Source organism: Brassica napus, chromosome C1 (genome assembly GCF_020379485.1).
Source record: "Brassica napus cultivar Da-Ae chromosome C1, Da-Ae, whole genome shotgun sequence".
Taxonomy (NCBI): Eukaryota; Viridiplantae; Streptophyta; class Magnoliopsida; order Brassicales; family Brassicaceae; genus Brassica; species Brassica napus.
The window spans coordinates 2,899,506-2,927,462 of NC_063444.1; the positions used below are offsets into that span (position 1 = coordinate 2,899,506).

The 27,957-nt window shown below is 36.5% G+C and overlaps 7 protein-coding genes and 1 long non-coding RNA gene across 10 annotated transcripts; 5 read left to right on the top strand and 3 right to left on the bottom strand.

Annotated features, from left to right (window-relative positions):
• The first annotated feature begins 118 nt into the window (after positions 1 to 118).
• Positions 119 to 1,981, top strand: LOC106365209 (rho GTPase-activating protein 7). Of its 2 annotated transcripts, none has more exons than XM_013804658.3 (6): positions 119 to 450; positions 538 to 640; positions 770 to 853; positions 1,081 to 1,197; positions 1,286 to 1,480; positions 1,585 to 1,981. In XM_013804658.3, the coding sequence occupies exons 1-6, from the start codon at positions 332 to 334 to the stop codon at positions 1,648 to 1,650; spliced, it is 684 nt and encodes a 227-aa protein (XP_013660112.1). In that variant the 5' UTR covers positions 119 to 331; the 3' UTR covers positions 1,651 to 1,981. The 2 variants fall into 2 exon arrangements, with proteins under 2 accessions (XP_013660112.1, XP_013660113.1); XM_013804659.3 differs by having other exon boundaries at positions 120 to 450; positions 538 to 634.
• Positions 1,982 to 2,742: 761 nt separating this feature from the next.
• Positions 2,743 to 4,783, top strand: LOC125580869 (kinesin-like protein KIN-4C). Its single transcript, XM_048746118.1, has 7 exons — positions 2,743 to 2,763; positions 2,962 to 3,108; positions 3,206 to 3,343; positions 3,430 to 3,635; positions 3,724 to 3,988; positions 4,094 to 4,130; positions 4,206 to 4,783. Exons 1-7 carry the CDS (start codon positions 2,743 to 2,745, stop codon positions 4,781 to 4,783), a joined length of 1,392 nt encoding a protein of 463 aa, XP_048602075.1.
• Positions 4,784 to 8,722: 3,939 nt separating this feature from the next.
• Positions 8,723 to 11,611, top strand: LOC106368758 ((S)-coclaurine N-methyltransferase). Its single transcript, XM_013808793.3, has 7 exons — positions 8,723 to 8,983; positions 10,098 to 10,431; positions 10,536 to 10,635; positions 10,704 to 10,814; positions 10,916 to 10,999; positions 11,073 to 11,131; positions 11,206 to 11,611. The coding sequence occupies exons 1-7, from the start codon at positions 8,797 to 8,799 to the stop codon at positions 11,396 to 11,398; spliced, it is 1,068 nt and encodes a 355-aa protein (XP_013664247.1). The 5' UTR covers positions 8,723 to 8,796; the 3' UTR covers positions 11,399 to 11,611.
• LOC106368759 (uncharacterized protein At4g33100) lies at positions 11,458 to 12,425 on the bottom strand. Of its 2 annotated transcripts, none has more exons than XM_013808794.3 (4): positions 12,257 to 12,425; positions 11,949 to 12,058; positions 11,783 to 11,867; positions 11,458 to 11,686 (listed from the first exon to the last, which is right to left on the bottom strand). In XM_013808794.3, exons 2-4 carry the CDS (start codon positions 12,041 to 12,043, stop codon positions 11,612 to 11,614), a joined length of 255 nt encoding a protein of 84 aa, XP_013664248.1. In that variant the 5' UTR covers positions 12,044 to 12,058; positions 12,257 to 12,425; the 3' UTR covers positions 11,458 to 11,611. The 2 variants fall into 2 exon arrangements, with proteins under 2 accessions (XP_013664248.1, XP_022550219.1); XM_022694498.2 differs by having other exon boundaries at positions 11,949 to 12,102; positions 12,257 to 12,417.
• Positions 12,426 to 12,757: 332 nt separating this feature from the next.
• On the top strand, positions 12,758 to 17,259 carry LOC106368761 (aminopeptidase M1-like). Its single transcript, XM_013808795.2, has 18 exons — positions 12,758 to 13,030; positions 13,297 to 13,442; positions 13,526 to 13,628; positions 13,703 to 13,889; positions 13,965 to 14,058; positions 14,129 to 14,282; positions 14,362 to 14,466; positions 14,549 to 14,665; positions 14,743 to 14,856; positions 14,978 to 15,160; positions 15,258 to 15,543; positions 15,626 to 15,747; positions 15,834 to 15,931; positions 16,041 to 16,218; positions 16,314 to 16,428; positions 16,509 to 16,576; positions 16,664 to 16,819; positions 16,923 to 17,259. The coding sequence occupies exons 1-18, from the start codon at positions 12,815 to 12,817 to the stop codon at positions 17,100 to 17,102; spliced, it is 2,622 nt and encodes an 873-aa protein (XP_013664249.1). The 5' UTR covers positions 12,758 to 12,814; the 3' UTR covers positions 17,103 to 17,259.
• A 285-nt stretch (positions 17,260 to 17,544) lies between these two features.
• On the bottom strand, positions 17,545 to 22,464 carry LOC106368762 (serine/threonine-protein kinase tricornered). Its single transcript, XM_013808796.3, has 13 exons — positions 22,221 to 22,464; positions 21,640 to 21,814; positions 21,406 to 21,489; positions 20,769 to 21,010; positions 20,425 to 20,668; positions 20,089 to 20,168; positions 19,803 to 19,887; positions 19,378 to 19,512; positions 19,173 to 19,286; positions 18,678 to 18,725; positions 18,329 to 18,410; positions 18,127 to 18,162; positions 17,545 to 17,914 (listed from the first exon to the last, which is right to left on the bottom strand). The coding sequence occupies exons 1-13, from the start codon at positions 22,364 to 22,366 to the stop codon at positions 17,826 to 17,828; spliced, it is 1,560 nt and encodes a 519-aa protein (XP_013664250.2). The 5' UTR covers positions 22,367 to 22,464; the 3' UTR covers positions 17,545 to 17,825.
• LOC125580565 lies at positions 18,291 to 18,780 on the top strand. Its single transcript, XR_007318288.1, has 2 exons — positions 18,291 to 18,467; positions 18,504 to 18,780. It is a non-coding gene; the product is annotated as an uncharacterized LOC125580565 (long non-coding RNA).
• A 1,779-nt stretch (positions 22,465 to 24,243) lies between the features above and the next one.
• On the bottom strand, positions 24,244 to 27,569 carry LOC106368763 (peptidyl-prolyl cis-trans isomerase CYP57). Its single transcript, XM_013808797.3, has 10 exons — positions 27,264 to 27,569; positions 27,006 to 27,184; positions 26,836 to 26,937; positions 26,607 to 26,707; positions 26,357 to 26,498; positions 25,859 to 26,084; positions 25,538 to 25,577; positions 25,138 to 25,333; positions 24,807 to 24,947; positions 24,244 to 24,622 (listed from the first exon to the last, which is right to left on the bottom strand). Exons 1-10 carry the CDS (start codon positions 27,481 to 27,483, stop codon positions 24,485 to 24,487), a joined length of 1,485 nt encoding a protein of 494 aa, XP_013664251.1. The 5' UTR covers positions 27,484 to 27,569; the 3' UTR covers positions 24,244 to 24,484.
• Positions 27,570 to 27,957: the final 388 nt, after the last annotated feature.

The following is a 27,957-nucleotide window of genomic DNA, read 5'->3' on the forward strand; positions in this document are numbered from 1 at the left end:
CACTTTCATGTCAATGTACGTTTATTCGTCATCATCATCATAAAAACCGAAAGTGATTTTAATGAGAGAGAGAGACACAAGTGTGAAATGAAAAAATGAGCACCGAGTCAAAGTGTTGTCTCAGACACGAATAAATTCTCTTCTTTTTCCTTTTTCAGCTTTTTTTCTCTATTTATTCATTTTTTTTTTGTTTTTGTCGCAAAATCATTTAAAGCGACAGGTAGGCCAAAAACAAGGAGAGTGTGTGAAGTGAAGTGAAGTGTGAGCCCCAACCACCACACTCAAAGCTGGAAACTTTGTTCTTTCTTCTTCTTCTCCGCTCCGACCAAAGATGCTTTGTCTCAAATCCGAAGCCCTCCGTGAAGATCAGACGTTAGCCTCATCTTCTTCCTCTTCTCCCAGCATCGATCGTACCGCCGCAAATGCCACTTTTCGTATCCCCATCAACTGGTACTAGTCTCTCTAAATCTACTTCTTCTTCTTCTTTCACTATGCTTAGTTTTGACTCTCTTCTCGATTTTTTTGCTGACGTGGCAGGGGAAGCTCGATCCGGAGGTATTTGAAAAAGACTGGTACTTTCTCAAGGAGATCTTACTCCTCTGGAGATGGCTCTTTGTATTTTCCTGATCTAGATGTAAATGTACCTCTCTTACTCTCCATTTTTGATTTCTTTGTTTGTGTGTGGTTACACAGTAAATCTAGGGCTTTTTGAGGGTTTAGTATTTAATTTGTTTTTTTTTTTTTGGGTATGTTTTTTTTTTTGTTGCAGAATGAAAGCAAGATTCTTGATCAAACTAGTAGTAGATTTGAAGGTAAAAGCAGAGTCTGGTACAAATGTGAGCTTGAACAAGATGTAAGTCTCTCAGATCCCATCACTCATCATGTTCAGTTGCTTGTCCTTGTCCTAGTGCTTGTGTTCTTAATTAACCATCTTGATATCAACTAATCTTCTGGTTTTTTTGTTAATCACATTTTTACAACTCTTCTCATTTACATAGCTACATGAACTTTAAAAAACATCAAAAAATAAGTTTGATATTTTTTGTCTTCATCCTTAATTGTGTGTTTGGGATGATACAGATTAAGAAGCTGCAGCAGCAGTTACAAGAAGAGATCAATTTACGCTTCGCTCTTACAAGCGCTGTTGAGCACTCTAGTTCCCCCTTTATGGAATCACCTTGTCAACTTCCTGATAAGGTCTCAATATAACGTTTATAAATTTTTTTTTGTAGCTATTTAGCTATTAACTATCTACTTATAGAAATAAAACTTGTAAAATTTGCAGGCACAAGAGCTTTTAGACAGTTTAGCAGTACTGGAGATCACGGTGTCAAAGCTAGAACAAGAATCAGTTTCCTTGAGATATTTACTAAGGCAAGAGAAGAACGAGCGGCGTCTCACTGAGATCCTACAAAAGAAGAAGTCTCATTATTCTGCACCTTCAAAGTTCACTAATGCACAAAGTTTCCCTAACAAGTTGGTATGACTCTCTCTCTATTCAAAAGGTTTTTTTTACTGTTGTGCATTCTTCTTTGGTCCTAGGTGTCTTTAAGTCTTAACAGGTTCTTCCTTCTGATTCCACAGGTGACAAGGAAAAGAGAGAGTAAACAAGTGGTTTCTGTGGATGATGAAGCTTTACAAATAGACTGAAGAAGAATATAAAGATTGATGTGATCGTAGCCTTAGTCAGATTGTCAAAGAGTCTTGTAGAGTTTATTCATCACCCTGGTCCTAGCATTGCCTTTCAGACTCAACAAGCTGGTCCTGAGCATCGCTACATCGAAATCTTTGAAAGAATACACAGCTATTCTACGGCAGCTCTGTTCTATATTTGCTTAGAATCTGGCGATGTCCGAGAAGTTAAACGTCGAGTAAGGTTATGCCCGGTAGGAGCAGCAATGAGAAGCTTATATCTACTCTATCAAAACATAGAATGCATTGTTGTTATCACTTGGCAAATCAATTGATCATTTATTATGTTTTTGGCTTTCTACTTCTCTAGTCTTCTTGCTGTTATTTTGACTTGGACTACGAGTGATGAGAATCTTCATCAGATCACAAGTAAAGCTGCCTTAAAGTTAAACAAACTGGAAAGCTTGAGTCCTGAGTTAGGTTCGTTTTTGTTTGTACGTGGACTTAACAACTAGGACTTAAAAACATTGATTAGCTGTTTCTATTTTTTGAGATTGAGTTACTCACTTTACATTTTTTGCAGACTTTTGAAAACTTAATTAATATTTTATTTGTTTACATTCACGTAACGAATTCAATAATAAAAACGAAATCAGATAAAACATATTATTGATTAATATTTAGCTGCCTTACTTACGTGCTCATAACAGGACAAGCGATTTAAAGAAATTAGGAGATATAGTTTTAAGTTTGCGTTTACTGCTGGTAATTTCGTTTACTTCTGGTCTCTGAAGAATATATCTGATTAATTCAAACATTTTGTATATAGACGCAATTGATTGGTCTATTAAAGAGATTAATAAATATTGTGTCTTACCATGTAAAAATTAGAAATTCCAGTATTTTTGAACTAAATTATATTGTATTCTGTATTTTTGAACTAAATTATCATATGATTAAAATTAAGGAATCTCCTTTATTCTTTTTGATCAACAATTAAGGAATCAATTCATGAAATTTTCATGTTTATTGCTGTTGTGAAGGCTGAAAGTCAGAAAATAATGGGCCTTTTATAGCCTGTACCTTTTAAGCTTGTCCACGAATCAAATCATGACCCAGTGTTACACACGTGTGAGTTGTTTCAGACCACACGGGAAAAAAATAGAAGTAATTTGAAAACAGACATAGGTTTGTAAGAGAGGGAAAAAATAGAAGGAACACGAAACCATCCTCTTTCTTGACGTTATTGAAAGCCACCTTTAACAAATACTATTGTAAAATTAAATAAAACTTTGTTATTTTGGCTTTTTTTTTTTCTGTTTTGAACAGGTTCACGTAGGATCTCATACTTTTATGTATGATTTTGTATTTGGAAACGCTGGCTTACCTTCTTCTCAGATCTACCACCGCTGCGTTGCTCCTCTTGTGGAAGATCTCTTCAAAGGGTACAATGCAACAGTTCTTGCTTACGGCCAGGTTTGATTTTGAGATTACTTTTTTTAACTCCTTATTAACTGCTTGTTTGATCAAACTCATTGTTTTATTTTTTTTTTGCGTTTGTTGCTATTTAAAGACTGCTTCAGGTAAAACATACACCATGGGCATGGGTACTAACTGTGGAACAAGTGACGGCATTATACCAAAAGTAATGGAATATGTATTTACTAGAGTGGAGGCAGTCAAATCTCAGATACGAGTATCGTTCCTTGAGGTTAGAAGAGCATCTGTTTATATGAGAGGGAGAGAGAGGGAGATGTTGTATTCTGTTAATTACTCTTTACTCTTTATGTAACGCAGATTTATAATGAAGAGATTTACGATTTGCTTGCCTCAAACCCCCCGTCAAGAGCTCCAATTATAATCAGAGAAACTGCTAGTGGAGAGATAACTTTGCAAGGCGTTACTGAGGTAGACGTGAAGACTAAAGAGGAGATGAGCTCGTATCTAGCACGAGGCTCTTTCGCTCGTGCTAGTGGCAGCACAAACATGAATATACAATCAAGGTACTAGTCTATAACTTTAACTGAATTTCTTTCCATTTTTGCACAATTATCTTAATATATATTAATGCCTTGTGAGTTTGTTTATTAGCCGTTCACATGCTGTCTTCACAATATCTCTGCAAATCACAACAGCTGAAGAAATACTGTGTGCAAAGCTTCGTCTAGTTGACTTAGCAGGGTCAGAGCGTGCCAACCGAACAGGAGCTGACGGGATGCGATTAAAAGAAGGCCGCCACATCAACAGTAGTCTTCTAGCTCTGAGGAATGTGATCAGTCTACTAGGAGATGTGAGAAAGAGAAAGAAAGGAGCTCACGTTCCTTACCGCGTTAGCAAGTTAACTCGCTTGCTTCAGGTAATCAACATCGTTTCTTTCTTTTTGTATTATTATGTCTTAAAAGAAAATGATGATTGGTATGGTTTTCACTTATATTTTTTTTACCTCAATTTTCCAACTTAGGATTCTCTTGGAGGCAAGAGCAAAACCGTGATGATTGGTATGGTTTTCACATTTATCAAACGATCATTTTCTTATTCAAACATTTATTCTAATGACTTAATGTGTGATGCAGCTTGTGTAAGCCCAGCAATTTCAGATGTTGAGGAGACACTGAATACGCTGAGGTATGCAAATTGTGCTCGAAATATTAAGAACCAAGCAGTGGTACAGAAGCAGAAGACGTATGCACCATCCTTTATGTTCAAGGAGCTCACACCATCAAAATCGGAGGCAAAGAACAAAGCAGTGGTACAGAAGCATAAGCCGTCTGTACCATCATTTGACTATGATGCTATGTTCAAGGAGCTCACACCATCGAAATCGGAGTCTTTGCCGGTCTATGACAAGCCTGTGTATGATAAGGAGGATGTGTTCCAAGATTTTTCTGAGCTTAAGATCCCATGGCCTTCTCAAGCAGCTAGGTTTGATGATCTTTTCGCCTCCACCTCATCGCGTTCAGAGCTGAGGAAACCGGTCTATGACAAGCCTGTGTACGATGAGGATGTCTTTGAAGCTATCACTGAGCTTCAGTACAATGAGGATGTTTTTGAAGCTATCCCTGAGCTTCAGTGCGATGAGGATGTCTTTGAAGCTATCTCTGAGCTTCAAATCCCATCTACTTCTCAACCAGACGATGTTTTCAGAGTTTAGAAAACATAACACTTCTTCTTTGGATGTTTCTCCCAAGAATACAGAAAGTGAGCAAGAAGATAAATGTCAAAACAAACCAATGGAGATCATTGATCTCACTGATGATGAAGCTGAAGTTCAAGAAAAGTGCTTCATTGATCTCACGACTGATGAAGAAGCTGAAGATCAAGAAAAACCATTCATCGATCTCCCGACTGCTGAGTGTCACTTAGAGCTAAAGGAACTGAACAAGAGACTTGAAGAAAAGGAGGTAGTGAGCTCGTTTTAGTATTTTTCATGTGTTTCCTGAAGATAGTATGCATATAAACTTTAACAATAATATATATCTTCTTGAAGGCTGAAATACGAGGAAATTACAAGGAAAAGGTTCAACTAGAAAAGGATAAAAGAGCTTTGCAGGTCTGTGTTTTTATTGGTTTATATTATGTTTTTAGTGGACTCAAATTTTTGATGAAATAAAATATGTATTGACAGAGAGAGATTGAAGGTTTAAGACAGAAGCTTGCTAGCTGATCATCTGCCACACCATCTTGCACTTGCAGTAAGAGGTCTAGCTGCCAATGCTTAGTTGCAAACTATTTTTGTGTTGCGTCATGTGGGTGTTCTTCGGTCAAATGCTCCAACAGAAGCAGAGATGAGGGACTCTTGTAGCTAGTACTTTTTTGTTATCCTGTAATATATATGGCTTGTAACCTATCACATGGTGAGTGTGATTTAGGATGGCCAGTAGTTGTATTTAAAGATGGCTAGAGAAGTTAAAATAAGTATTTTGATTAGAGTTATATGGTGAGTAGAGACTCCTGAGTTCCTTTCTCTCAAGTCTTGTAACAACCTTCTATCGTTGAAATACAACGTATGTTATATTATATCTGTTATTTCTTCAGTTTTGTATCTGCTAGTCTTTCTGGAAGAAAATGAATCTGTGTAAGGTACCTTACCAATCTCAAACTTGCGTGAACCTGAAAGAAGTTGAATTTGTTTGTCTGCAGTTTGTGGATACTCCAAATCTCACTGGATTAGACCGTGCTTAATTATGTTCAGCGATATCAGTGGATTATGCAGGAACATGTCTTTCATTTGCAGCATCCATTGGGTTTTTGTTTAGACCGATCATCAATTAAGAGTGTTTATGAATGTGACATTAATGATGGATAATGGTCACGTTTGTAAGAATTGTATAAGAGTTGGATCCTTAACTTGTCATGTGTTTTGAAGGAAACATGGGATTCGAAATATCGAAATAATTCTTGGAGATAATAGCACACTTGAGCATAAAGGGACATATGACGGAGTATTCTCCATCAATGTTTGAGGTTAGGATTTGTTTTTAAACTAAACTTTATTATTATGTTACATTTATCTGAAGTGATTGAGCTGTGATTACATCAGGAGGAGATCAACTTACGGTTAGCTCTATCAAGCACAGTTGAGCACTCTAGTTGGCCCCTTCAGCCATGACTATGAGAAGCTCATATTTCGTATTTAATGCATTGTTGTTATCACTTGGCCAATCAATTGATCATTTTATTCTATAAGAACTTTATCTATGGCTTTCTTCTTCTCTAGTCTTCTTGTGTTTCTGCCTATTATTTTTGACTCGGACAATGAGTGATGAGAATATTCATCAGGACACAAGTAAAGCTGCGTCGGAGTTAAACAAACTGAAAAGCTTACGTCCTGAGTTAGGTCCGTTTGCATTTGTACGTGGACTTAACGACTAGGCCTAAATGTATTTTCTTTCGAGTATCTTTAATTCCCGATGTAGCTTTTTGGGCCGTCGAGCCTTTTATTGCATGTTGCTTGTGAAAAGTATAATAAAACTGTGGTTATTGATTAGTTGAGAAAAGAATAAACAAGTGTTGGTATTGATGAGTATAATTGACTAATGATCGATGCTTGGAGCATGAACAAGTTAGCGATTAAAAAAGAGAGAACATGAGCTAGTTTTTCTTCTTTTTTTAAAGAAAAGGCTTTCAGAACATGAGCTACTTTGTAGATGCCTTTCGTATTACTTAATTAAAACTGGCTTAATAAATTATATAAAAGTAATTGTATATAATTTGATTGGTAAGCTGTCCATTAACAGAATATAACGTAGTCAACTAATCATAATGCTATGTATTTGGAGTTTTTTATTCATTTGGAAAAAAATCTTACTAATCATAAGGCTGCAACTAGATTGTCCAAATTTGGAATGAAATAAGTTGAAATGCTCTGTTCCATACATTCCAATTTTTTTTTACCATTTATCTTGAATAAAATGAAATGTTTATTCCATCAATTCCAAAAGGAATTAAACAAAATTCAAATAAACTATTCCACTATTATTTTGATCATGAATGAATGGCATAGATTTATTCCATGTTTTTTAATATTTCATTCATTCATTTCATTCCATTCCTTTTATTTCATTACTTTTTATCCCACTAATTCCATTATACATATATGGCCTTACCTTGACATCAGTAACAAAAGATCATGTGATTTTATCACGTTATTTGTAGATTAGTATTTCATTAAATAAATTGATTTTATGAGAAATATGTTAGTCAAAACTTGTAAAAATTTACCCTACACTATATTTGCGAAGTGATTTTGCCCCATGTCCTTTCTACAATCAATTTCACAAAACAAATATGACATGGCTACTGAAATTGATGACATGACTTCCGCAAAAATATGACACGAATAATTTCATTTAATGTTGATTTATATTTTTGACAAACTTATTAGAATATGATAATAATTCATATATTACATTTAATATTGATATTTCTTTTTGGTAAACTTTTTTTTTAAAAATATGGTAATAGCTCATACATCATCTATAAAATAAATATATTCATATATAACATTTCAAATTTCGAAATATTATTATTTTTGTATAATTATCCAATTTGTATTACTAAAGCTTTCAAAAATTCCTACAATTTTTTAGAATTTTAAATATCTAATCCTAAGATCATTAGTTTTTTATATACCTACAAATTTTATAAATATTGTTTAGGCTAAATTTTTTATAATTATACAACTTTATATTATTTTTATTAGTTTTATACAAATTGATTTAATATATATCAAATATATATTATATATTAGTAAAAAAAATAGTAAAATCTATAATATTTAATAAAAATTATTTTTAAATTATTTACTGCACGTGGTGCACTAAAACACCTAGTACTTTTAAATTTAATCCGTCATTACGTAATAGACGTAATTAACAATGCGTGGTGGGTTGAATTAAGAAATGTGAAAGCTGTTATATGTATTTATTCGATTTGTTTTTTTTTAAACTTAATTTATCCGATTTGTTTTTTTTGAAACTCAATTTATCCGATTTGTTGCTGCATTATATATTGGGTTTTCTGCAAAAAAACCCTCAAAGTGGTTTTTTTTTGCAAATTAATTCGCGAACTCAAAAATCCACGGGTCAACCCTCCAAGTGCCAGTCAAACCGCAATATAACCCTCGACCGTATTTATGTGTATGTGACTGTGTATAATTTTAACACTTTTTCAATACTAGGTCGTTTTGGCGCTAATTTTTTAATGAAAAAAAATTGTTAAACTCGTGGTTTGAAATTTGAACATTAAATACCATGTGCATGCTATATAACCATCTCGGCCAACAAATATATTTGTTTACTTAACAAACGCAATTATATAGATTTCTAAAACGAAATGACCTTGTTTTTCTCGGACATGGGAGCTTGCGTAAATGCACAATGAAGGTGGGGTTCAACAATTTTTTTTCATTAAAAAATTAACGCTAAAATGACCTAGTATTGAAAAAATGTTAAAATTATACACAGTCAAATACACATAAATATGGCAGAGAGTTATATTGCGGTTTGACTGGCATTTGGAAGGTTGACACGTGGGTTTTTGAGTTCGCGGATTAATTTGCAAAAAAAATCACATTGAAGGCCCTTATATATTATTAATATATATTATTAAGATCGTAACGATTAACGAGGAAAAAGACTCGAGAGAGAGAGAGAGAGTCGAGTCATGGAGACGATTGTTAAGGTAGCTTATGACGCATCCGTGAAGGCAGTTTTGACGTTGTTGGAGAAGAATCTATTACCGGATGTTGTCATAAGGAGGCTGACGCGACTGCTTCTCGCTGGTCGACTTCGTTCCGGTTACAAACCCACGGCGGAGCTGCAACTTTCCGATCTCCTCCGTTTCGTCAACTGTAAGTGACAACATGCCTAGTTTTTTTTTTGTCAAACAACATACCTAGCTGATCCTCTTGTTTTGTTTTTTTTTTTTTTCTTTAAAAAAAAAAAAAAGAGATTTTGTATTATTGAGTGATTGTGACGGTCTTGTACGAACTGGTTGGCGTTTGCTTTTGGGTTTTAGTTTCGTCTGTCACCAGAAGACTTTAGTGGGCCACGGTACTAGGTTTTTGTGAGTAATCTTTTTGTTTCATGTGTGTAAAAAACATGTATATAGACCGGGTGATTGTGATCGAGTGGTAAAGAAACGAGACTGAGACTAAGTTTTAGGTTCGATGCACCTGTTGCGCGAAACTAAATCACAATTATCCTGGTCACCTAACATGGATATGAACATATGCTTTAGGGTCCATTTGAATACCCGGAGAGATGATTTATCTGTGGGCTGCACCTCATTTGGAGATTAGTGTGGACCTTTCCATAGAGCTGAGATACCCAGATTAAAAAAAATGTAAATTAAAAATCTCTATTTTTTTGGCTCAAAATTAAAAATCTCTTTGAAAATGTCATCTTTTATTATTATTTTTTTTGAAAAAAAATGTCATCTTTTATTGTTTGGATATTGTTGTTGATAGATCCACTAACACAAATTTCTTTCTTTTTTTTTTGGGTTAAAACTAACACAAATTTCTTTTTTTATAGATTTGTAGACCTAGAAACTCTACATCTCAGTTGTCTTGTTGACTGGATCTCCGTGATCTAAGCATACAAGACTACATCAAAGCCGTAGTTATATGATAGTTTTGTTGGATAGAAAAATCTACAACTCAGTTTTATCTTGTTAACCGTCCACAAATATACAATCTTCGTCTCCAATCAAATATGGGCATAGATCGTTTGATATTTTTAAATTTATAGCAATATTTTGTTTGCGTAGGTGATCCATATACAATCTTCAAAAAAAAAATCAATAAAAAAATTTACATTTGAAAATTAGAACGTTTTCATTTCTTATTGAATATTTTCGCAAAATGTAATTTTTGGTCAAACAAAACAATATTCTGCTATGTAAACCTAAATAAACATTCGAGGTCGTGGACTCATGTTACTCTAATGTTTCATATATGACAGCTATAAAAGAGATGCCTATAGCCATCAATACCGAGAAGCCGAAGACTCAACACTATGAATTACCAACGGCTTTCTTCGAACTTGTTCTTGGAAGAAACATGAAATACAGCTCTTGTTACTTCTCGAACGATTCAAATAGCTTAGAAGATGCAGAGGAAGCAATGTTGGCTCTATACTGCGAAAGAGCTAAAGTGGAAGATGGACAAAGTGTTCTTGACGTCGGATGTGGCTGGGGATCTTTGTCCTTGTACATTGCCCGCAAGTACAGCAACTGCAAGATAACAGGTCTATGCAACTCAAAAACACAGAAAGCATTTATCGATGAAAAATGCCGGTAAGTATAGTTTTCTCATTTCATCCTAAGCATTTCTCTAGTTCTATTAGATAAGCTAAGACTCTATTCATGTATGGTTCCTTAACTTGTTGTGTGTTTTGAAGGAAACGTGGGATTCAAAATATTGAAATAATTGTTGGAGATATTAGCACTTTTGAGCATGAAGGAACATATGACCGAGTACTCTCCATCGAAATGTTCGAGGTTAGGATCATTTTCTTGGATATAAACTTTATCATTATGTTACGTTTATCTAAGTTGATTGTTATTAGCATATGAAAAACTATGGAGAGCTTCTGAAGAAAATTGGAAGGTGGATGAAGGAAGATAGTCTTCTGTTTGTTCACTATTTCTGCCATAAGACTTTTGCTTACCACTTTGAGGTATAAATCTAATTTCAAAATTGGTTGATTATTCAATTATTTAACCACTTTTTCTTGACAATAAAGTTATATATCTTTGTGGCTATGTTGATTCACTATAGGATGTGAACGATGATGACTGGATCACAAGACACTTCTTCAGCGGAGGAACAATGCCATCAGCAAATCTTCTCCTCTACTTCCAAGTAATATACATTGCATACATAGTCTCACTTTGTTATCATCAAATGTAAACATATATGTCATTTATATTTTCAGGAAGATGTTACAATTGTGGATCATTGGCTACTAAATGGGAAGCATTATGCAAATACCAGGTAAATACTCTAAAAACTGACTGTTGTGATGATAGCAATAAGAAGATTGTAATTATATTGTGATAACTTTGCAGTGAAGAGTGGCTGAAGAGAATGGACAAGGAGATAGTTGCAATAAAGGAGATAATGGAGATGACTTATGGGAAAGAGGAGGCAGTGAAGTGGATGGTTTACTGGAGAACCTTCTTCATCGCGGTTGCTGAGCTTTTCGGATACAGCAATGGAGAAGAGTGGATGGTTTCACACTTCCTGTTCAAGAAGAAGTGATTCTATATCTTTCTTCTCTTAATAATCAGTTCTTGAATTCGTGAGTGCCAAATAAAGAATAAAGACATTCTCCTTCAACTTTGATTTCCTTCTAAGTAATAGATTCGTATGCTTTCCTATTTTTTTTTTAAAAAAGTTGCTCAACGGAAATGTTTCAAAGAGACAAATGTAATGGTGAAACATAAAGTATCTCATTGACTGGATTCTTTTGAATCAGCTTTGCTTTGTTGGGTTCAGCTCACCATCGACTTCCAACATGCGAGTGAGAAGTTTACCATCTAGATTCTCCTGTTTGACATATACATGTAAACAGAAACAAACAATACTCAGAAAGAGAAGCTTATGGAATGGATTACACACAACATGAACAGAGCTGGGAGTTACCGAGAGACAGTGTCTGTACTTATCCCACTCAGCAACACACTCTTCTTTATCACATTGACCTTTCACGAACTTCTCTGAATACCATCTTCACAGAACCAAAAATAAAGGATGTAACTTTACGATCTCAAACGAAGAGAAGATTCAACGGTCCAAAGTTCAAACTCACTTGTTGAAGCAGTTGTGGTAAGCATTTCGCAAATCAGTACAGGGTGAAGCAGAGGAGCTAGCAGAAGTTGAATCCTTTTTCTTCAACAAGCCCATATTCAACAAGATGATCTACAAAGAGAGAAACCAAACAAGAGAAAGTCTTCAACTCTGTTCTGTAAAAATTATGTAATGACGCCTTGTGAATTGCCAAAGATCAAACAAACATAAATCAAATAGAGACAAATCAGGAACAATACAAAAGCTTCAAGCTGAAGAATTTCAATTCGCAGAAGCAGAAACGTTTTGTAAAAAATTTGAAATTTTTACCGTTTTGTCAGATCAGGACAGGAAGACACAGTTTGATTCAGACCGGAACAAAAAAAAAGGTATGTCTGAAGAATAAAACCCGTAAATTCGCTAAAACCCGTAAACCTCAGATTCCATCCACGAGACTGTGAGCAGTAAGTACTTCTCTCCTTGAACCAGTTAATCACACGCACGACGACCACACGACGGAAGTTTCCGAGATAGTGTGGGGAAACTCTAAAACCGACGTCGTTTTCGCTAGAAAGAAAACCTTAAAGCCCAATAGCGTAACGTGGGCTTTCCAACTTGTAAGCTACGTAACCGACGTCGTTTTCGCTAAAATAAAATAAACACGGTATTCAACGGTTAAGGCCCAATAGCGTATAGTGGGCTTTTTAACTTGTAAGTTACGTACAAAGGGAATCCAATCACGTGTGGTGATGATCATCATCATCTCGCGTGGCGTGACATAAAACACTTCCTTCACTGCAATTTTTTGTTTTTATTTTATTTAAGGATACACACTACACCTCGGATTAGCGAAAACAACCTCAAAAAAGAAAAAAAAAAAAAGAGAAGATGGATCAGTTCAAAGGTCAACCTCGCCTCCCCAAGTTCGCCGTCCCCAAGCGCTACGATCTCCGTCTCACTCCCGATCTCGTCGCCTGTACTTTCACCGGAACGGTAGCGATCGATCTCGATGTAGTCGCCGATACTCGTTTCATCGTCCTCAACGCTGCTGATCTCGCGTTCAACGATGCCTCCGTTTCCTTCACTCCTCATAACTCCTCTCAGGTATTAATTTCAACGCTCCGACCACTGTCTCTATTTTGGCTCTTTTTTTTTTGTTGTTGTTGTTGTTGTTGTAATAATGATGTGGATTCAGATTCCGACAATGTGATTAGGAGTTACTGTCTTTATGATTTGGATATGTACTTTCGATCTTAGCTATAAAAAGATGTCTGTCTTCTCGGGTTTTGATTGGATTGTGAAAAAAGTGTTTGGCTTGTTACTTGTTATGTTTCGTTTTATAAAAGAGATTACTTTTTATGTTTAAGCAGGCGCTTGCAGCTCCTAAAGTGTCACTCTTTGAAGAGGATGAGATTCTTGTGCTTGAGTTTGCTGAGAATCTTCCTCATGGAGTTGGAGTTCTACAAATGGCTTTTGATGGAATACTCAGTGACAAGATGAAGGGATTCTACAAAAGGTGAATTTTTTTTTTACATTTCTGTAAGTAAGAAGTTTACATAGATAAGGGTTTGTACCTCAAAGTGTCCTCTTGGTGTGCAGTACCTACGAACATAACGGCGAGAAGAAGAACATGGCCGTTACTCAGTTTGAACCAGCCGATGCTAGGAGATGCTTCCCCTGCTGGGATGAACCTGCTTGCAAGGTACTTTTTTTTTTCTTCTCTTTGCCTCCACTTTTATCAGCATGAAGAGCATATTGTTTTTGTTTTCACAATAGGCTACCTTTAAGATAACACTGGAGGTGCCTTCTGATTTGGTGGCGCTCTCCAACATGCCCGTTGTGGAGGAGAAAGTTAATGGGAGCGTGAAGGTTGTCTCTTATCAAGAGTCACCGATAATGTCTACATACTTGGTGGCGATTGTTGTTGGTTTGTTTGACTACGTGGAAGATCACACATCCGATGGTAAAAATTAATTTTTATTCCTTATTATCTCCTGTTTAGTCAAACCTCTAAACCAAGTGTCTATCTTTTGCTCAGGGATCAAAGTCAGAGTGTACTGTCAAGTGGGCAAAGCTGACCAAGGGAAATTTGCATTACATGTTGGTGCAAAGACTTTGGATCTGTTCAAAGAGTAGGTTTTGAAAGTACATCTGCTTGCATCAATCATATTCGTTTCAAAATGACACCAATTATTCTTGTAGGTACTTTGCTGTGCCGTATCCCCTTCCCAAAATCGATATGATTGCGATCCCGGATTTTGCTGCTGGAGCTATGGAGAATTACGGTTTAGTTACATACCGTGAAACAGCTCTTCTTTATGATGAGCAACATTCAGCAGCTTCTAACAAACAAAGGGTACTGCAAACGTGTCCTTTTAATTTATCAGAAAAGATTTTCTTGTGATTTATCTAAAGCATTTAACTTCTGCTGCTAGGTTGCGACTGTAGTTGCTCATGAACTGGCCCACCAGTGGTTTGGCAATCTCGTCACTATGGAGTGGTGGACTCATCTGTGGCTGAACGAGGGTTTTGCTACTTGGGTACATTGCAACTCTAGGCCTTTGTATTTATAATGATTTTGAGTTCTGTTGTGAATGTTTTGTTACTCCTTGTCTATTTCAGGTCAGCTACTTGGCTACTGATAGTTTGTTCCCTGAGTGGAAAATCTGGACCCAGTTTTTAGATGAATCTACTGAGGGTCTAAGGCTAGATGGGCTTGAGGAGTCTCACCCAATAGAGGTAACCAAAATAAGTATATATGTTATTAAATGTGACACTATTATTACCTATTTATCATAAATCTGAACTTTCCTCAGGTGGAGGTTAATCATGCTTCTGAAATTGATGAAATATTTGATGCAATAAGCTACAGGAAGGGTGCATCTGTCATCCGCATGCTACAAAGTTATCTTGGTGCTGAAGTTTTTCAGGTTCTGCTCTTAGTAATTTTCTCTTATACTCTCATATTATTTTATGGAAAAATATGGTGGCATCTATTGTCAATTTCCCCAATGTCTCCATAACTTCTTACTCTATTTATATGGTAAGCAGAAGTCGCTTGCTGCATACGTTAAACGTCATGCTTACTCAAACGCAAAGACAGAAGACTTGTGGACCGCTTTGGAAGAGGGTTCAGGAGAGCCTGTGAACAAGCTTATGAGTTCTTGGACAAAGCAAATGGGATATCCTGTTGTCTCAGCCAAACTAAAAGATGGCAAACTGGAACTTGAGCAGGTTCATAAACTTATTTTTTTCCTTGCTGGATGTCTTAGTTATACCTTTTTACCTGCCATTTTGGGAACTAACTAAATTCATTTTTTTAAAATTACAGTCTCGTTTCTTGTCAAGCGGTTCTCCTGGGGAAGGACAATGGATTGTGCCAGTAACCTTGTGCTGTGGTTCATACGACGTGCGCAAAAACTTCTTGTTGGAATCCAAATCTGGAGCGTATGATATAAAGGAGTTACTGGGCTGTTCCATTGGCGATGGGACATGCTCTTGGATAAAAATCAATGTCGATCAGGCTGGGTTTTATAGGGTGAAATATGATGACAGCCTCGCTGCTGGACTCAGGAAAGCAACAGAGAGCCAACGCTTGACCGCTATTGATAGATATGGTAATTTAACCTTGGCAGAGTTTTTATTTTCTTGTTGACATTATGCAACTTCTTTGGAGATATATAATTTTTTATTTTACAGGTATTTTGGATGATTCTTTTGCACTTTGTATGGCTCGTCAGCAATCTCTGGCTTCGTTGCTCACTTTGATTAGTGCTTACAAGAAGGAACTTGACTATACCGTGCTGTCAAACCTCATTGTTGTAAGGATCTCTCTTTTTTTTGTATTTAATTTTACCTGTTTCATAGTTATGCTTGTGCCTCTGGTTTTTACTCTTCCTCCATACAGATAAGCTACAAAGTTGTGAAGATTGCAGCAGATGTAAGTTCAGAACTGACGTCTGGGATTAAACAATTTTTCATCGGCGTTTTCCAGCTTGCTGCGGGGTGAGTTGTTTTACCCATCTACAGAGTTTAGACTTATCAACAACAAAAGATTATTATTTAAAAATGAAAAAGGAAATTATTGTTGGTACAATGTTCATTGTTTTTACAGGAGACTTGGTTGGGACCCAAAACAAGGTGAAAGCCATCTAGATGCTATGCTGAGAGGGGAAGTCTTAACTGCACTTACTGCGTTTGGGCATGATGAGACACTCAAGGAAGCAATTCGAAGATTTGATGCATTCTTAGCTGATAGGAACACTTCACTTCTGCCTCCTGACCTTAGAAGGGTTTGTTTCTTATTACATTAACCCAATTTCGCTTCCAAATGTGGATATTGTGATCTTATAATTCTAATCTTTGTATTGGTTGTTTTGTTTCGCAGGCTGCTTATGTTGCTGTAATGCAGAGAGCCAACAAGTCAGACAAATCTGGTTATGAGTCTCTGCTTAAGGTGTATAGGGAAACAGACCTGAGCCAGGAGAAAACACGAATCTTAGGTATAACTGATCTCTCCAGAAAATAATCTAACAGAAGATTGTTATTTCAACTACTAATGTTTTCCTTTGTGGTTTTGCAGGTTCTTTAGCTTGTTGCCCAGACCCCAGTATAGTTCAAGATGTTCTTAACTTTGTATTGTCTGATGAGGTATATATATATATATATAATATAGACGTCCTTATCATTAGGCTTTGAACTATTTAATGTTGAAACGGGGTTTCTTGTTTTGACCAGGTGCGGAATCAAGATGCGGTTTATGGACTTTCCGGTGTAAGTTGGGAAGGACGTGAAGTAGCCTGGAAATGGCTACAGGAGAAGTGGGAGTACATTGAGAAGACATGGGGTTCTGGTTTTCTCTTAACTCGCTTCATAAGTGCAGTTGTATCTTCGGTTAGTTCTTTTTTATTTTTAATAAAAACTCTTTCATTTGTCTATGAACAGCTTTTGATCTTTCTGCTCGATCACTGATTCTCTTATGTCTTTATTGTCTCAGTTTGCGTCGTTTGAGAAGGCGAAAGAAGTGCAGGAGTATTTCATAACGAGATCGAAGCCTTCAATGGCAAGAACCTTGAAGCAGAGCATTGAAAAGGTTCATATTAATGCTAATTGGGTGGAGAGTATCAAAAAGGAAGACAATCTCACACACCTCGTTGCTCAGCTCTCTTCAAACTAAATGTCTCAAAACACTTTCGTGTTGTTTTATCTCCTGAATAAACTAAAGTATCTGTGACTATGCAAACCTTTGTTGTTTCTTTCCTTCTCAACACAGAATTTGAAGTTTCTTTTTCAGACTTTGACTTTGCCATCAATAAAAGTTTCCTTTTTGGATATCGTTTTGACTTGGGTGATTAGTGCAGCGATATAGACAGTTTTGAAGATGATTAGTGTTGCCATTTGATTAGCTATAAACCATAAGACGAAGATGTGAAATGATGAGTTTTTGTCTCTTAGACAAGACTACATCTGTATGATTCATATAAATTTTATGAACCATCTTTGTTAATGACTAATTGGCTCTAATGATGGATTGGATACAAGGAAAGAAAAACAGAACAAACATCAAACTTCTGTATCCAAGTTTGGTTAGAAATCTGACTTGCAACAAAACTCAAATATACACTCTAAAAGTCCTCACTCCATGGTGGGTCTTCAAATTTATAGAAATAAAAGTTTGATTTTGATACACACAGAGAAAGGTAAAGAGAGTTATAAGTGTTGCAATAAAACTGCCACTAGAGAAGGCAACATTACTACAGCCAACCTGGGCAGCTTTTATATAACACAAAGACTTTACTCAGGTCCCCCTTTTCTTTCTTCTTCTAATACGCAGAATCATCAGGAAAAGGCTAACCATATTGTTAGTCTTCTTTTTGCTTCATTACTACTTTTGGTTATCTCAAATTACCATTGGATCATCCATCGATGATACCATCTGAGGAGCCTCTGCTGCTTCCCCGCTTATCCGCTCCACAGGCATCACCTCAGCTGCACACAGTTTTGACTTATATCAGTTTTCACTCTTTTTTTCTTGTGAATTGGAAGTGGTACTTTATGTAAACTATATACATGCATATGCATATATATATATATATGAGATTGTGGTTAAGCCGTATCTGTGAAAGAAGCTTTCGGATTTAAACATGCAAAAAGGCAAACAAAAGAAGCATGAAGTTTTCAAATGATGAAACACAGCTCACCTGGTGATCGATCCAGAGACATAGTTCTTGCCATCTCTACAGAGTTGGAAAAGATATTAGTCAGATTCTTCATAGTGTCTGATTAAGAGTAAATTCTCCAGTATCTCATTTACTTTAAACAGACTATCAAGACTAGAAAAATGCAGGGGTCTAGGTATGAGGTTGAAAATGATTTAATAAAAGTATGGGATTTTGGATGTACCAAGTGAATGACGCAACCCTTTCACGGCGTCAAAGTTCTTGTATGTATAGCCAACAAAGCTTAAATCCTTGGGAGCAAGATTCTGCACAAAATGGAAAAAGGATATGTCATTCAAAAGTGAAACATCTAATAAAAACAGGTTTCGTCACGTTCATTGAAAAAAAAAAAAAAACAGGTTTCGTCACAGACAAAAAAAATATATATCAACCAACAGCATTTGATGATGCTTTCTTATATCCATTACTTCAGCAGCAAACACTACTATGCTGTGTGGAGTATCAACATCCATTCACATATCCTTGAATATAAACCCGCTGGATTAAGTATACACTTAACAATATTTACAAACCTTCCTGGAGGTGCCTGATTTAGTTCTTTCAGGTGCAGGAGAATTCACCTGAGATAGTGTCAAAAAATTCAGTAAGCCCCTCACATTATCATAGAAAAATACTCAAAATTCACTTAAATATCCTAAAATGGATCAAAGAGTGGCTATTCTTCATCAGTTCACTAACAAGCAAATTCCTAGCCCCTAGGTAATAGATAATATCAATTAACGCAAATGTGATTAAAGACAAACACTCCCATGAACTACAATATATCATCCAAATATTTGCTCGACAAGGCAGTATATATTAGCACCATTGTCACATGAATAAGTCGCATAACTGAAATTAACAGGTATAATTTGTGGAATAACTGTAAGATATGAACCGTTCATATTTATGTAGAGCCTTAATACTGCTATAAGTTATGATAGCTCATAAAGTAATACGAGGGAAGTCTATTTGCCCGGGAAAACATTTTTCAAATAATGAAAGAAAAGGAAGAATTTATGGCATACTTCATCAAACTTCATAAAGTTTTGTGTATCTAGCTCGTCATTCACTTCGGGTTTGTAAGCAGCATCCATTTCGTAGAGCTTTTCCCAAACAACATCTTTGAACCAAGGATGAACCTGATGCAAATTTAAGAGACAAGTAAAGAAAAATGACGACGCTTATGGCTTATCACAAGTACTACTTAATATTCTCATCGACCATCCTTACCTTGATTTGCTGGGCTCCTCCTCCAGTGCCAAGTCTATGGTCCACGTTGCACAGCAACCTACAGATAAGATCTTTTGCCTCGCGTGACAGCTTAGCATCCTCGGGAAATTGCAAATGATTTCTCCAATTGACAATCTAGCAGGAAGAAATAAGACTTCATGAATATGATCACTGAACCATATAAACAAAATGTCTAGTTTTCTTTCTGCATCTACAACGAGCGAGCGAAACAAAATTTTACCACTAATCAATGCATGGTTAACAAAAATATATGAAAAAATTATAATAAGATTTTAACATTTTGCTAACTCGGACGCACATAAAGTTTGAGTAGGAAACCAGTCAAATTCTTTACTGTCAACTGTTTATAACTTTACATAGAGAAAATCACTGGATAGTTAACATAACAGCAGAACGCAATATACCTTTCTGCATGTCGATAAGGGGTCATCTGCATAAAAAGGAGGATACCCAACGAGCATTTCGTACATAATTGCACCTAATGACCACCTGAGAGACAAGAAAGATATTTCAAAGGTAAATAAACTCCACCCCAGTAGAATATGGAAAATTTACGGAATGAAAAATGAGAAAAGGCTTTTATTAATTCGGCACAAATCTGTATGGCTGCTACTTGTTCGCGCACAAATATTTAAACAGCTAAAGCACTATCAAATGAAAACGGAAATAAAAATAAACAAAACAACTAACCAATCACATTCCATGCCATATCCTTTCTTCAGTAAAACTTCAGGAGCAATATAGTCGGGTGTTCCCACAGTCGAAAATGCCTTTAAGAAAAGAGAAACCAATCAGAGAACAATATCGCCAGTTGATGCCATGCATATTTATCAACAGACAGTAGAGGTGATGAAAGTTTAAAATGTGTTCTCATCCAATATGAAGAATACTCATGTTTAGTGTACACTATTCCTCAATTCGGATGTCTATCTACATGCTCAGTCAGGTCATATTTTGTATATTCAGGAATCAGAGCAATATGGATAATACAGAGGAATTTTTACTACTCCAACAAAAAACACATACTAGTGTTCTGCGATTCATCTGCCAATGCTGAAGTTGTTCCTGGGGACTGCGCCAGCTTCTTTTGTTATCAGTGTCGGGAAAGCATCCATCAACATCCATAGGTTCTGTAACAGCTTCATCATCGGTGGCCCTATTCTCCTGAATAGAAGGCAAAGTTCTACAGTCAAGAGGCTTACAAAGCCCAAAGTCCGAGAGTTTCATGTGTCCATCTTTGTCCAAAAGAAGGTTGTCAGGTTTGATATCCCTGGAAAAAAAAAAGAGTGGAAAGACAGGTCAACAAGATGTACGAAAGTACCACTGTTTGCACCAAAAGCTTGCAAACTACGATAATTTCCAAAATCGACCTATGAATATAGTTGTATCTGTGTATGGACTCAATGGCCAGGACACTTTGAGCAATATAAAATCTTGCAACATCTTCCCGCAATGTATCCTCCCTCATGAGCAAAGTCATCATATCACCGCCAGGAAGGTACTCCATAATCAGGTATAAATACTCGGCATCCTGAAATGAATAGTAGAGTTTCACTATATAATGGCTTGCAACCTCAGCCAGCAGGTTTCTCTCAGCTCTGACATGTTCCACCTACAAAATGTATAATTTAATCAGTTACTAGGAAGAGAAAGACCCAGGTATGTAAACTCAGAGAAAAGCATAAACATAGTTAGTTATCTCTGTTAGCATATGCCGGTATCTTGAAATCAACCATGTATTTGAGATATTGGTTGAACTTATAGAAACTTAACACGTGAAGACCAATATCCTTAACTTTGCAACATATTGTTATCGGTACACAGAAGAAAACACATGCAATCACCAGATTAAAGCTAAACTACACTATAAGCTGGTAAGATGATGCCAAATATTATTACCATCAAACTCATAATGACAGACAAGATTAACTTTAAGCTCCAGCGAACAATAGTAGTCAAGAGAGTGGCACACTGTTCCAACTATTTACGAGTTTTACGAATTTATACCTGTCCTTTCATGACCATTTCAGACTTCTTTAACTTCTTCATAGCATAAATATTCCCGGACTTTTTCTCCCGACATAAGCGAACCTGAAAGTCAGATTAAGTTATTTATGAGATTAGACGTACCATAATCACTACGGAAAAAAAAAGTGCATCCCGGCTATAGTGTTTATATTTTGAACTTCAAGAATGTGTAATGAAATAAAAGGCACAGGCAGTATAGCTCGTCGTACAAACCTCACCAAAAGCACCTCTTCCGATGATCGTCAAAAGCTCAAAATCATCAACACTTATCTTGTTCCTTTTAAGCCTCATGAACTCAGTCTCTTTCCTCTCCAGATCTTTAATCATGTTGATCTGCTCCTCTTTTGGCACTCCAGAAGAAGCTAACTTTCTTTCCAAGATCCACCGTCTACAAAAAATCACACAATGTCAGTTACACAACGCAAGCAGCTATCATATCGGATCTCCTAAGGTTTCCTTTTACTTAGATCAATCATGGTAGTGAAGAGAGCATGAACTTTAACAAGCTTCTTCAAATCTCAAGTTCGTTAACCAATGTTAAAATCAGGAATCACTAATAGATACAGATACTTGGTTGCTTCACAAAGCAAAGAAGCCACAGAACTTAACCAGATTCATCTTCCCTATCCACCACCAAATGAGTACAACAGAGTAACCACCATGATTATCATCAAATACGAGAGGCTAATCAAAGCTCACGCAACTGATTTCGCCCTAACTTAGTCTCTCCAAAAACGATATTCCAAATCTCAAATCTCTCTCTCAACGAAAGAGACAGAGACGATTTATAATACCTCTCTTTCCTCTCCTGAATGTTCTTATTCTGAGCTTTGTAGTGATTCTCAATGTACTGCTTAGCAGCCGCCACTTTCTCCATGGTCAAGCTCGATCCCAGCACCTCCTCGTCCGTACCGTTCTCTTCCTCCTGTATATCCTCCATCTCCTTCCTCTCTCTCTCTCTCTCTCGACGTGAATGGCTATGGGAAAGCACCTCTCTCTCAGCACTCTCTCTCTCTCTCTCTCTCGCTCTGGAAATTCTTAAAGAGAGATGACGATTGTGATTTTACAATCTTACCCTCGGAAGCCGAACCTCTAATCGACACGTGTCGACCTTATTTTTAAAACGGCACTCTGTATAAGGGAAAGATTCAGAAATACATACGTATGATTTACAGCCTAATCTCAGTAGATTTGTTTCCTAAATTTTCTTTATTTGTTTTTTTTTGTCATCTATTATGTCACTAATAGCTTTATTTGATGGGTTACCAGATAAAGTATAATTTTTATTTATAATTTCCAGATATGTTTGGTTGGAGAGAGAGAGAGAGAGAGTGTATCGCTGTCAAGGGCGTAATTGGAATTTGAGGTTTGTCTCGATAAGTTTTTTTTATACAACGAAGCTGAAGATTTTAGCTTCGTGATTGGATCGTCGTTTTCACACGCGCATAGGATTCGATGGGCTCTGTGAAGCTTGTGATAGTCTTAAGTATTTAATTATTGGGATCCATTATTTATGTAAAAAAAAATCTAGCTACTATCTATGCCTTCTGTTTCTAGTTAGGATAATTATGTTTGTGTATAATTATCCTAATTTTTGACAATTATAAACTATGGTATGTGCGTTTTCTACATTTGTATGCAGATTAGCTGTCACACTATGTAACGATTATACATTCTCCAAAGTAATTACCGTTTATGTTTAAAGTTATTAACTTCATAATTTAAAAAAAAAGTTGTGTAACAACTGTCAAAAACAACAGATATAGAAAAAAGGTTATCCATGCTTTTAGATCAAGTGGAATGGTGAAACGTTATCACCATTCAACAAACATACTGTTCTTACACAGATCAATGATAGTGATTTTGGGTTTCCTATGCCGGTCTAGAAATCATATGAAGTCAACCGTTCTTGGTTTTGACCAATCATAGCCTTGTGAAAGCTATTTGTATTTTTAAGTCATTTCTCAGGAATATAAATGAGGTGGAGTCAAATTTTAATATTTTTCTTCTTCTGGGTATATGAATGTGTAGGAGAAATCTATGTAAACTAAAAGGATAAATAGAAGAAAAAATAGTGTGTTATCTTTTTCTTTACAAGTAAAAGTGAGAGAGAAAGGTAGTGGTGGTGGTCTAGCTGTAAGAGGGAGCAAGTCGTCAGAATGCTGCGTTGTAATCATAATTAGCGACAACGAAATTTTGACAACAACAAGAAGAAAAAAGTAAAAAGCGTTTTGCCTATTTTTCCACGTCTCACACGTGGCGTCCGGCCAATGGCTGTTTTTATAGAATTCTCCTTTTGAAAACGCAAATGTTTTTGGAATGTAGTTCATAAGGGTCGATCAAAAAAGATAAAAAGAGCAAGTGGGGTTTTGTACTTTTGCTGCGGAATTGAATGTTACACATGCGAGTGCAGAAGATTCACTATTCATAAGTAGGTACCATTGTTTATGTATAAAACATGTAAACACTATTATCTGCTACCTAGGAATAACTCTTTGGTTCATTCTCTGTAAAGCAATGAACAACCATGCTGCATTAAAGAAAAAGAGTAATTAATTTATGTTCTACCATGTATCATGGTCGTTTTGTAAAAGAAAAGGTTTGTTATCAAACAAAGACAAGACAACAAGAAGAGCTCTTTGAGAAGGATACAAAATGAGCTCGTGAAGACAGAAAAAAACAGTGAGAGAAAAGAGAGTTGAATAAAAGATGTTTTGGTTTCTTCTTCACGTTGTGGCGATTGAGGTAATGCCAACTCGACAAGTTCCTTATATTAGTAGTTTATTAGCAAAGAGCCAATCTCGACGACACCAGCCGTGAACTATGAAACATCGCTTTTAATAGCAAGACATGCCAGATTCTTTCTACAGAAACGTTCTATCACAAATTTGATTTTTTTTAAAGTGCTAAATTGAATAAGATTTCAACCAGCCAAGTTGCATAACAAGAGTAGAACATTGCTTAACTATTCGTTTGGCATCTGAAGTGTGTCTAACCTCCAAATGCGATGTTACATTACAAGCCCTTGATGGTGGTCGAACTCAGATGATTCCAGTACTCAGGCAAGAGACTTTCCTGACCATTCTCGTTCCCTTCGTTTTTGTTTGGCTTGCATTCTGTTGAACTTTTCTTTTCCCTTTTCTAGAAGAGGGTCAACCACAACATACGCATCTGGATCCTCCTTCCGCATCTTGTCCTGCAAGATAGCTTCACTTTTTCAGGATATGGCATAGTAAACATATACATATGGCTCAAACTTCTGATCAAAATATTCATTATTAGCATGCCCTATCCTATGAACTAAAATGACCGAAGTAGTGTAGTACTACATCCACTAGAACCTCACACCATCAGCTGCGATGGAACCTTAAGAGATTTACCTTGCCATGCTCGGGTGCAAACTTGAGCTTTACTTTCTTCCAATCAGAGACATCGTCTTCCATATTGTCTACTGGTTCACTACTTGAGCCAAACGGTTTTGCAGCAATGGATTGCTTAAATTTCTCGAGTTTTGCCAACACCTGTGAACAAGAGGGAAACAATGATCAGTTAATACACTATCTTCTAAGACTGTTTCTTGGACGGATTTACAAATTAATTTTAGGGAATATAATCAGGAACACGGATTTGGTCAGTGAGCAAAGATGGGTAAAGAATCCATAAGAAAACATATTTTAGAATTTAAGCTAGAAGCTGTTTTAAACAACTTACAGCATCCTCATTTCCTTGCATTCTGCGCTTCTTCAACTTATGTAACTGTCGGGCGCGTTCAGAAGCGTTGTAAAGCTGTAAATCAGCGTCTCCATTCTCCAATCGTTCGGCTTTGGCTTCTGAACCTATTCCCTTTTTCTTCAATGATAGCTTTTCCATCTTCGGTTTCTCATCTTCACTACTTGAAACATCAGACCTGTAAATAGCATAATAACTAGTAAGTCAATGACTTGTGTTACTGGACTGGTTATGCCAACATGAATTTAAGTAAAATAGATTCAAACATAAATCCCTCAGAAAGCAAACTCATTTGTTTTCCCAACCTAAACTAAACACACAAAATAAGAGCCAGGCGTGTTGAATTATAAGAGACAATAGAGTTTAACTGCGGTGTCATTACCTTTTGATAGATTCTTCAGGGGCTTTCACACTAGAGCTCTCTGTTAAGAGGACAACCACAAGGAAATCTAATTAGAATGTACAGAAATAACTAGAGATAATATAAACAATGCGCAGGAATAGAGAGAGAGAGCTGCACAATATTCCTCTCTGGGAATATGGTGCAAAACATAGAAACATCAAATTAATTATATATAAGTTTGAACTTTTATTATGATTTGGTTAGAAGCATCCCTAAGCACAGATATGCGTTGGTTTGCACTTTTATTATGTAAATCATAAGTTTAATATCTCAGCTTTGAGAGATGGAAAAACTAATTACTTTTTTTCTGAGTTGGTTTTGGAGGAATATCTCCCATCTCCTTCCTTCTGCTAAGCACTTGATTCCTCATCTTTGCATCAAATTTAGTCTCGTCTCCATCATCATCGTCATCATCACTATGTCCAACTGGATCGGATACAGGCCAGCTTTTCTCTTTTTGTGCATTTTCTTTCTTAGAACCCAGAGCTTCCCGCACAGATAGCACTTCCTTCGAGTCAGATGCATTCTGAAATGTAAAAAAAAAAGTTTTTAATATACATCAGAAAGAAAAAGAAAGACACCCATATAGAAAACCTTCAGTTTTCATCTGATGCCTATGATATAAGAACGCTAAGTTTCATTACATGTAACAACCAGGAGGATAAGTAATATAGTTATTCGCAATACTTTCACACTTTACATACTGATTAGCCTAGACTTTTCACACAGAAGAGAGGAATAAATGAGAGGGGAAGAAACGCCAGCAAAAAAAAAAAGGAGATAAAATTGTACTATTACCCGTTCTTTATTTGTAGTTTCTGCCTTCAAAAGTCGAGGATCGTTCAACACGTCATGACTGCTCTTAATCTTTTGCTTTACAGCTGCCAGTTCCTTCTCCTCTTCCTCAGCTTCTTCCCCGAATGACAGCAAGTTCAATTTCCTGATCGTACCAAAGACAAAAAAAAAGGAAGAAAAAAAAAACTCAACAAACAGCTAACGCAAAGATACAGGAGCTTAAACTATCGATATTCCGTGGATAGCATCTTACTTCACAGGCTTTTTCGGGGGTTCCTTGACTTCAGCAACAGGAGCATGCGATGCCTTCGCTAACACTCTAGGAACAATGTCTTCGAAAGGGTTCCACAAAACCTTACGTACAAAAAAAAAACAAGAAAATCACAAGACTGACAAACTCAAGCGTTATCATAAGAAGATCTTCAATAACGGGAGATCAACATTGTCTTATGCATCAGATTTAACTTGTAAGAACTCTTTACCTCAACAGATAATATTTTGGGGGCAGGATCCAGGGGACGATCATCTTTACCAGTGTCAATCTCTCCTAGTCTCAGAAGATTGAAGATTGAATCACCCGTTACCTATAAGAACATGATCAAGAACTTAGAAAGAATACTTGTCAAACAAACAAAAGTCAATTTCTTTTAACCTTTCCAAAGATAGTATGCTTCTTATCAAGCCAATCACACTTATCCAAAGTGAAAAAGAACTGACTCCCATTAGTATTCGGCGAGCTCTCATTAGCCATCGCCACAATCCCTCTATGGTTAAATCTCAGCCTCGAATGAAACTCATCAGCAAACACACCTCCGTATATACTCTCTCCACCTGTTACACATCACTCACAATCGAATCAATACAATACAAACCCTAGGAGTTGATCAATCAGAGGATCTGGGACGATTACCTGTGCCGGAGCCCGTGGGATCGCCTCCTTGGACGAGGAACCCTGGAATAACACGGTGGAAGATGGTGTCGTCGAAGTAACCCTCGAGGCAAAGCTGAACGAAGTTCCGCACGGATTTGGGGGCTTCCTTAGGCCATAGCTCGATGTCGATTGGGCCATGAGTTGTATTCACGATGACTTTTCCCTTCGTCGGTGGCTCGAGCACGTATATCGTCGACATCTCCTCCTCCTCTCACAAGCTTCTTCGTTGTCGTCTTCTCCGATTTGCTTTTTTTGATGGGCTTCTCCGAGAGGTATAGGTTTCCTTCGCTGGGTTTTAAATAGTAAGCCCAAGATATTAAAAATTGAAGCCCATATACGGCCCATTATCATCAAGCTACAATTAAGTATCTTCCCAATGTTTGGACTTTCTCTCGTAAAAGTCTCCAACCTCAAAACGCAGAAAGTCAAGTCAATGGTAACAAGTTAGCAAGTGCCGGATGCATTGAAAACAAAAACATGCGTCACCCGCACGCGTTGACATTTAAGACCATCTTCATGACCAGACCAAAACATGCGTCACCCGATCGCTATCCGGAAAAATCAAACTCAGAGATATCAAATTTAATTAGTAACATTAAATAATGATGTCATGGGTTGTGTTATATGTACAGTCCTTTTCTTCAATAACTTCCATGAAGTTACCTTCACTTTA

Coding starts and splice junctions, on each gene's coding strand:
- LOC106368761 (XM_013808795.2), top strand. CDS start 12,815: ATGGATCAGTTCAAAGGTCAACCTCGCCTCCCCAAGTTCGCCGTCCCC. Junction 14,283..14,361: donor CAGCTTCTAACAAACAAAGG/GTACTGCAAACG, acceptor TTCTGCTGCTAG/GTTGCGACTGTAGTTGCTCA. Junction 16,219..16,313: donor TGCCTCCTGACCTTAGAAGG/GTTTGTTTCTTA, acceptor TTTGTTTCGCAG/GCTGCTTATGTTGCTGTAAT.
- LOC106368759 (XM_013808794.3), bottom strand. CDS start 12,043: ATGGGCTTGTTGAAGAAAAAGGATTCAACTTCTGCTAGCTCCTCTGCT. Junction 11,868..11,948: donor TACCACAACTGCTTCAACAA/GTGAGTTTGAAC, acceptor GGTTCTGTGAAG/ATGGTATTCAGAGAAGTTCG. Junction 11,687..11,782: donor AGTACAGACACTGTCTCTCG/GTAACTCCCAGC, acceptor TATGTCAAACAG/GAGAATCTAGATGGTAAACT.
- LOC106368758 (XM_013808793.3), top strand. CDS start 8,797: ATGGAGACGATTGTTAAGGTAGCTTATGACGCATCCGTGAAGGCAGTT. Junction 8,984..10,097: donor TCTCCTCCGTTTCGTCAACT/GTAAGTGACAAC, acceptor CATATATGACAG/CTATAAAAGAGATGCCTATA. Junction 11,132..11,205: donor AAGCATTATGCAAATACCAG/GTAAATACTCTA, acceptor ATAACTTTGCAG/TGAAGAGTGGCTGAAGAGAA.
- LOC106368762 (XM_013808796.3), bottom strand. CDS start 22,366: ATGGAGGATATACAGGAGGAAGAGAACGGTACGGACGAGGAGGTGCTG. Junction 20,169..20,424: donor AGATGAATCGCAGAACACTA/GTATGTGTTTTT, acceptor CTTTTCTTAAAG/GCATTTTCGACTGTGGGAAC. Junction 19,513..19,802: donor CCTTATCGACATGCAGAAAG/GTATATTGCGTT, acceptor TCTTCCTGCTAG/ATTGTCAATTGGAGAAATCA.
- LOC106365209 (XM_013804658.3), top strand. CDS start 332: ATGCTTTGTCTCAAATCCGAAGCCCTCCGTGAAGATCAGACGTTAGCC. Junction 854..1,080: donor AATGTGAGCTTGAACAAGAT/GTAAGTCTCTCA, acceptor GGGATGATACAG/ATTAAGAAGCTGCAGCAGCA. Junction 1,198..1,285: donor CTTGTCAACTTCCTGATAAG/GTCTCAATATAA, acceptor TAAAATTTGCAG/GCACAAGAGCTTTTAGACAG.
- LOC106368763 (XM_013808797.3), bottom strand. CDS start 27,483: ATGTCGACGATATACGTGCTCGAGCCACCGACGAAGGGAAAAGTCATC. Junction 27,185..27,263: donor TCCCACGGGCTCCGGCACAG/GTAATCGTCCCA, acceptor GATGTGTAACAG/GTGGAGAGAGTATATACGGA. Junction 24,623..24,806: donor TTGCACCCGAGCATGGCAAG/GTAAATCTCTTA, acceptor GCTATCTTGCAG/GACAAGATGCGGAAGGAGGA.
- LOC125580869 (XM_048746118.1), top strand. CDS start 2,743: ATGACCCAGTGTTACACACGT. Junction 3,344..3,429: donor TACGAGTATCGTTCCTTGAG/GTTAGAAGAGCA, acceptor TATGTAACGCAG/ATTTATAATGAAGAGATTTA. Junction 3,636..3,723: donor AACATGAATATACAATCAAG/GTACTAGTCTAT, acceptor TTTGTTTATTAG/CCGTTCACATGCTGTCTTCA.